Genomic DNA, 7,500 nt, shown 5'->3' with positions numbered 1-7,500 from the left:
GTGTTAGACGGTGACCTTTCTCCTCCCCTTCCTTGTGTGTGTGCTATAGCTAGCTCTAGACAGATTTAATGTAAAGGTCAGTCTGTGTGCGTGTGTGCGTGTGTGCGTGTGTGTGTGTGTGTGTGTGTGTGTGTGTGTGTGTGTGTGTGTGTGTGTGTAAAACAATGATCTGCATAAAGAGTTCTATTCTCAAAACAGATTAGGACTGAGATTAGGATTCATGCGGACAGTAAATGTATTAGGAAGGGTTTAATTTCTCTGCGGGCTGTAATCCAACAGGGCTGTCTTTATTAGCTCTGGGGCCCATTGCTGCCCGCCTGCCTCTTGGTTTCACCTCTTGGTTTCAGTATGGACTCATGTTTTAGGGTGGAGTCATGGTATGGTACTCCTAGAATTAGTGATTTAAGGGTCAGGGTAAATCTTGTAGTCTGCAGTTGTACCAGAACTAGTTGTACAGTACAGTATGTGTGAATAATTCTTGATGCTCTCTACAAAGACTGAGAGATGAGAAGAAAGGAGAGAGGAGAGAGGGATGTCTGAAAGCGTTCCACCACAGCTCTGGATTCCTGTTTAATCTAAACCAAGCAGTGCTGTTGACACACTGTGTGTGTGTGTGTGTGTGTGTCTGTGTCTATCTGTGTGTGTGTGTGTGTGTGTGTGTGTGTGTGTGTGTGTGTGTCTGTGTGTGTGTGTGTAGTTCCTCATGGCTAAATTAAGATCTGCAGTGTTCAAACCCATCGCCTCAGCACCTCTGCGGTTTTGTGTGCGTGCGTGCGTGCGTGCGTGCGTGCGTGTGTGTGTGTGTGTGTGTGTGTAGTTCCTTTTGCTGACTGGTAAACAGACGGTTGTGCAGCGTGGGGGTGTTGAGAGGAGGAGCAGCGTTGCCATACTCATTTGTCAGACTGAGATCATGAAAGTTTAACAGTCCATCTAATTCTGCTCTTTCATCCTCTAATGCGTGTCTCCCCGCTCCAAACCACCGCTGTGAGTTAGAGAAACAGACACTCCTAAAGACTACACACGGAATTAATCTCCTACCTTGGAGGCAGATCAAGGAGATACGATAGTGTTATTTTTAGGGCGTGTCTATCTATTAGCTTAAAACATTTACAAGGTATAAAAAGCAGAATGGTTTAATTCTGCTGGCTTGAAAGTGGCATGGGACTGTGCTATGCCTCTGGTGGGCATGGAATGGGAAAACTGTTATCGAATCACAATCTGAGAACTGCGATTCTCTGCTGATCTGTCCCTTTGATCGAGCCCCTTTGATCCCTTGATAATGATAATGGACGACCTCTATTAGAATAGAATACTATTATTCCCATACATGCATTACCACATACGTAAACAACTGTCATTGATAGTCCAACCACATAGTCCAACCACGAGAGAGTGTGTGTCAGGTGACAGCCAGGTCAGAGAGGTTGCGTGCTCTTGTGTGTTTACTAAAAGCACAGGGTCCACTGGAAAATGAGAGCGTAGTAACACACACCCACGCGCACTCACACACACTCACACACATCCCACCCACACACTCTCACACACACGGCCGTCTCTGTTGGTATGAAAGCAAGGACAGGCGGGTCGCTGTGGCAACCCACCGGGGGGGCCCAGCCTTTTATCCTGACAAGCGAGGTTGTACCAGATACGCCACTATCAGGTGTAACAGCCGAGGCGCTTTCTCACACCTCTCTCCCTTCTACACGTGTTCAACAACCTTTTTAGATGACGGCATCACAGAACGCTCTCGAAGCCCAGATAGTGGATCCAGATTGCGGTCACGTGCACCAAATAGGGATCGAGTCGGCAGATGACAAAGTCACAAGCTCCGTCACGAACCGCATCTGGGTGGCTATTAAAAACCGGTTGTGTGTGATTGCTCATCATTTTGGTGCAGGCCAAATTATTTTCTAGATGAGGTTGTTCTAGATGAGGTTGTCTAGCGTATAATAGAGGCTTAATGGGGCACATGACTGTGCCACTGCGCTATTAGCACGGAGAATTAAATATATTGGCTTCAATTCAATGTGGGTCATCTAGGGATTCTACCTGGTATCCTTTTCCCATTGACTGACGCGTTTCAAAAATGCTTTTCTAAGCTGATCGTCACCAGTACAGCTGAGTACAGACGGGATCTGCGAGGCTCCAGAATCTGCCTCCTTTGTTTTGTGAAGACCTTTCCCCTCGCTGCCTTGCTAGGACATGCATATCCTCCCCTGTCTCCATGGTAGAGGTAGAGGTAGAGGTAGAGGTATAGGTAGAGGTAGAGGTATTGATAGAGGTAGAGGTATTGGTAGAGGTATAGGTAGAGGTAGAGGTATTGATAGAGGTAGAGGTATTGGTAGAGGTAGAGGTAGAGGTATTGATAGAGGTATAGGTAGAGATATAGGTAGAGATAGAGGTAGAGGTATTGATAGAGGTATAGGTAGAGGTATTGATAGAGGTATAGGTAGAGATATAGGTAGAGATAGAGGTAGAGGTATTGATAGAGGTAGAGGTATTGGTAGAGATAGAGGTAGAGGTATTGGTAGAGGTATAGGTAGAGGTAGAGGTACAGGTAGAGATAGAGGTAGAGGTGTCACTCTCCCAAACAGATGCCCACCAGACTGTATCCAGTGTACACACACAGGCACACACTCACATACACACACACACACACACACACACACCTACACAGGCACACACACACACACACACACACACACACAGGGGACACATGGAACAGCAGAGGTGGCAACTGCTCCCACACAAAGCAGCCCTGTTTTAAAACAGCCATCCAGCTTGACTCAGATATCCTCAGGTCACCTGAGAGCCTGTGTGTGTGTGTGTGTGTGTGTGTGTGTGTGTGTGTGTGTGTGTGTGTGTGTGTGTGTGTGTGTGTGTGTGTGTGTGTGTGTGTGTGTGTGTGTGTGTGTGTGTGTGTGTGTGTGTGTGAGTGTGTGTGTGTGTGTGTGTGTGTGTGGTACCCTCCTGTGTTGGAGCAGAGGAGGTGCTGATGTGCTAGTGTGGAGTTGGGTTGCCATGTGGGGTCAGGGTTAGTGTTACATTAACACCTTCCCCTAGCTGGGGACATGGCCCCTCAGGAGGCTGCAAAAGGAACAGGCCTCACAGCTGGCTGACAGAGGCTAGTTAAAGAAGTGTGTGTGTATGTGTGTGTGTGTTGCCACACATTATTTTTTTTACTGTGTACATACTCTGCTGATACTGTTCTACCCGCTTCGCTTTAATGTGTATTGTGACAACATCGTGACACATGCCTAATGAGAACCATTTCTCCCTGCACTCCTGCTCACGTTCATCCCTCTCTCCTCTCCTCTCTCCTCTCTCCTCTCCTCTCCTCTCTCCTTCGCAGGGAGCAGCCAATCTTCACCACGAGGGCTCATGTCTTCCAGATCGATCCGACCACCAAGAAGAACTGGGTCCCTGCCAGCAAGCAGGCCGTCACCGTCTCCTACTTCTACGACAGCACGCGCAACAGCTACCGCATCATCAGCGTGGATGGATCCAAGGTGGGTGAGGTGTGTGTGTGTGTACAAAACAAAGTGTTTTTTTGGGGGGGGGTTTCAGGACCGGCGCCGACGGGTTGTGATGACATGACAGTAACAGATGATGTCTCTGCTTGTGTGTGTGTGTGTGTGTGTGCGCGCCTGTGTCTTATGAGTGATGAGGTAGTGAGTTTTGGCTCTTGCCAACCTCAACTGCTGAGGTTGAGGCTAAAGAAGGGCAGTGTGTGGAACAGGGGAGGCTGCTGGAGGTAGAAATCGGAGGACAGGCTCACTGTAATGCATGGAACGGTCCTCCGATTTCTACCTGCACCAGCCTCCTCCTGGTTAGGCAGTACCCCACTTCATATGGTTTGTGTTCCTAAACAGTTGTTTTCCAGAGGTTAGGCAGTAATGGGGGGGCCCTGTGGTGTGTATGTCAGTTCCTGATGACTCTCCTCTCTCTGTGCCCTCACTGAGTGATGTCAGAGGGTGGGGTGGGGGGGGGGGGGGGGGACTGCTCTGAGAGAACCTTTAAAGGGCAACTCCATGAGTATCCCCTGCCTCCTGTGACATGCTTTCTGCCCTCTCTCACTCAGTCACACACACACACACACACATACACACACACACACTCTACGACACCCCTCACCCCTCGCCCATGGCTAAATTAAGATCTGCTCTGTGTTCCCTCCCATCGCCTCAACACGTCAGAAACCCACAGAGCTCAGAGATGTAGAGATCAGATTAAACATGCACTACAAGATACCATAGCTAGTCAGACTGTGTGTGTGGGCGTGGGTGTGGGTGTGGCTGCGTGTGTGTGTGTGTGGGCGTGTGTGTGTGGGCGTATGTGTGTGGGTGTGGCTGCATGGCCGCGTGGCCGTGTGCATTAGAGTGTGTGCGTGCGTGTGTGTATGTGTGTGTGCGCGTGCCCATGTGTGTGTGCGCGTGCCCATGTTTGTGTTTTTGTGCGCGCGCGGGCGCGGGCGCGCGTGTCTCCCAGCCGCCTGCCTACCTCTCCCCTAGCGACCAAAGGGCTAGATTACCCGTTTCCATGGAGATTTGAGTCTTGCCTCAGTGCAAGAGCCGTATGGAAGCAGTGAGATCCCCCTGTGTCATCATCGCAGGGTTGTCACCGGTTACGCTGGCAGTGTCTGCAGCTAACCACACACATTACCAACAAGCCGGCGTCAGCTCCGCACATTACACATGCTGTAGGATGTGTGTTCCTTCTTTCCAAGTAAAATTGTTGAGTAAAACTGGGTAAAAACTGACAGGGTTGTCTGGTTGGAGAATAACATCCAACCCAACTATCTCACGTGGTCGTCATTTCCCATGTGTGTCAGGGGAGGCTGGTGGAGGTGGAAATCAGAGGACGGGCTCATTGTCATGCATGGAATGGACTAAGGAATGGTCAAAACACGTCTATACCATTCGTCATTCCATTGCATTACAATGAGCCTGTCCTCCGATTTCTACCTCCACCAGCCTTCCTTGGTATGTGTGCCATATATGAGAAATATCACATATACAAGTATATCACAAATATCTTGTTCTCTATACTAAACTCTGAAGTCATTATTACCTTGAGAAACTGTCTGTAGTTGAGTTGTTGTTTGTGAATGTGTATTGTTTCTCTGAGTGGAGGCTGAGTGAAGAACAGAACTGGCTCAAAGAGAAACATTGTACAAACGCTGGCTCCCACTTGAATTAAGCACATGCAATTAGTGTGTGCGTGTGCGTGTGTGTGTGTGTGTGTGTATGTGTGTGTGTGTGTGTGTGTGTGTGTGTGACCTGATATATCTGTGGCTGATTACTTTCATCTACTTTCATCTTTCTCACCAAAAGGATTGCAATTAAATGTTGTTGCTGAGACTTTTGAGAACATGTTTTGATTATTATTCTTTCAGTCTGGGCCATACAGTTAATATGTTTCATGTATCATTCTTCTGGACCTGTCTGCTGCATTCGACACAGTAAACCACCCGATCCTTCTCTCCACCCCCTCAGAACTGGGCATCTCTGGCTCTGCACTCTCCTGGTTTGTATCCTACCTGGCCAATCGCTCTTACCAGGTGACTTACAGGTGATCGCTGTCCTCTCCACGAGCCGTCACCACTGGGGTCCCCCAGGGCTCTGTCCTAGGGCCCTTACTGTTCTCCCTCTATACCAAATCTCTTGGCTCGGTAATTTCCTCACATGGTTTCTCCTACCACCGCTACGCAGATGACACTCAACTCTTTCTCTCTTTCCCCCCTTCTGACTCACAGGTGGCAACACGTGTCTCTGCATGTCTTGCAGACATTTCAACTTGGATGTAAGCCCACCACCTCAAGCTCAACCTTAACAAGACTGAGCTGCTCTTCCTCTCGGGGAAAGCCTGCCCTCTCCAAGACTTCTCCATCACAGTAGAGAACTCTACTGTGACCTCCTCCCAGACAGCCAAGAACCTTGGGGTGATCCTTGACAACCGCTTATCCTGTGTGGTGAATATCATAGTGACAGCACACTCCTGTAGATTCTTCCTCTACAACATCAGAAGGATACGTCCATTCCTCACCAGAGAAGCTGCACAAAAAAAAATATATCCTTCTTCTAGCATTGTGGCTGCCATTAGCCCCTGGTCCTAGCATGGATTACTTTTTCTGATGATGACTGATGGATAGATGATTCACTTACTTAGACAAATGTATTTATTGTAAGTCACTTTAGATAAAGGCGTCTGCTAAATGCCATAAACGTGTAATGTAAATATCAGTTGCAGATCATTCACCTTATCTGAGTGGGCTTGGTCAGAACAACTTGGAAATAAGAACAACCATAATCATAATTGATAATCAGTTATTTAATTTTCATTAATTCATTTACAGTAGAGAAACTGTACAGGGGGGTAGTGGGGATGAAGAGGTCTTTAGGAGGGACAGTTAAGATGTTAGCTTGAAGAGATGGGTCTTCAATCTACAGCGGAAGATAGGGAGTGACCTCATTGTTCACCTGAAAGCTAGCCCCTCCATTTCACTCCATTTCATTCGCTCTCTACTCTTGATGAGGGCAAATTATGTAAATCCACCAAACAGCGTAGCCCCAACCCAGCTCAATCCCAGTTCAAACCCACTCCAGCCCAGCCTAGCCTTGTACAGCAGCCCCAGCCCCAGCCTATGCAGTGGGCCCCCCACTGTGTGTAATCCAAGCCTGTTTCCTGGATGCCTCCCTGCCCACCATAATCCCTCTTCACACTCACTGCCTGCTCCTGTCCTGGCAGAGAGGGAGAGGGAGAGAGAGAGAGAGAAAAGCATGTCTCATTCCCTTTCTCTTTCTCCCCTCTGCATCTTCTCTCTCTCTCTCTCTCGTCTCCCTCCTGCCTCTCCTTCCCTTTCTCCTCTCTCCTTCTCCTCTCCTCCCTCTCCACCCTCCTTCTCCCTCTCCTACCAAGGACTCACGGAGGTAAATGGTGTTTAACATGCTCTCTGTAGGCCACAGCTACTGCAGTGAGAGTCTCCGGTGAGACGATTGGGTGTCACAGGGAATCAAAAGGGAGCATCACTGGAGAGGTGAACTGATTCTGCTCCATTGAAACTGTCCTTTCACTCGCCACTGTGAGGTGGATGATATCAGTGAGGAGTGAATGTTTTGTATAGCCTCAGGCTGAGTCTCATACCCAGGGAAATGAAGCATGGGAAATGAAGGATTGCCAGTCTGGGGGAGACAGGCTTGTGACAGTATGTCTGAGACTTTCTGCTGCAGACGTTGACGCAGACAGTCCGTCACATGCTGTCTGTCTGTTCCACAGCGGCTTTGGCTGTTTGCTGAGGTCTTAGTTACTCTGGGTCAGGCAAGGCTGGTGGAGGTAGAAATCGGAGAACGGGCTCATTGTGTTTGATACCATTCCTCATTCCATCCCATGCATTACATTACAATGAGCCGGTCCTCCGATTTCGGCCACCACCAGCCTCCACTGCACTAGGCAACGTCCTCTGTCCCAGGTCCTGGGTTTGAACCCACCCGTCTGGAAACT

The 7,500-nt window shown here is 48.8% G+C and overlaps 1 protein-coding gene across 2 annotated transcripts in view; it reads left to right on the top strand.

Moving 5' to 3' along the window:
* Window positions 1-7,500, top strand: part of homer2 (homer scaffold protein 2) — a 34,292-nt gene that overhangs the window by 7,663 nt on the left and 19,129 nt on the right. The window contains exon 2 of one of the 2 annotated variants that reach the window (XM_083690942.1): window positions 3,353-3,518. In XM_083690942.1, coding sequence (XP_083547068.1) covers window positions 3,353-3,518 — 166 coding nt within the window. The remainder of the gene's footprint in view (window positions 1-3,352; window positions 3,519-7,500) is intronic. The other variant, XM_083690943.1, reaches the window with a different exon arrangement.

The sequence above is a fragment of the Argentina silus genome (genome assembly GCF_951799395.1).
Source record: "Argentina silus genome assembly, chromosome: 19".
Classification (NCBI taxonomy): Eukaryota; Metazoa; Chordata; class Actinopteri; order Argentiniformes; family Argentinidae; genus Argentina; species Argentina silus.
This window is presented reverse-complemented; position numbering and strand designations above follow the sequence as displayed.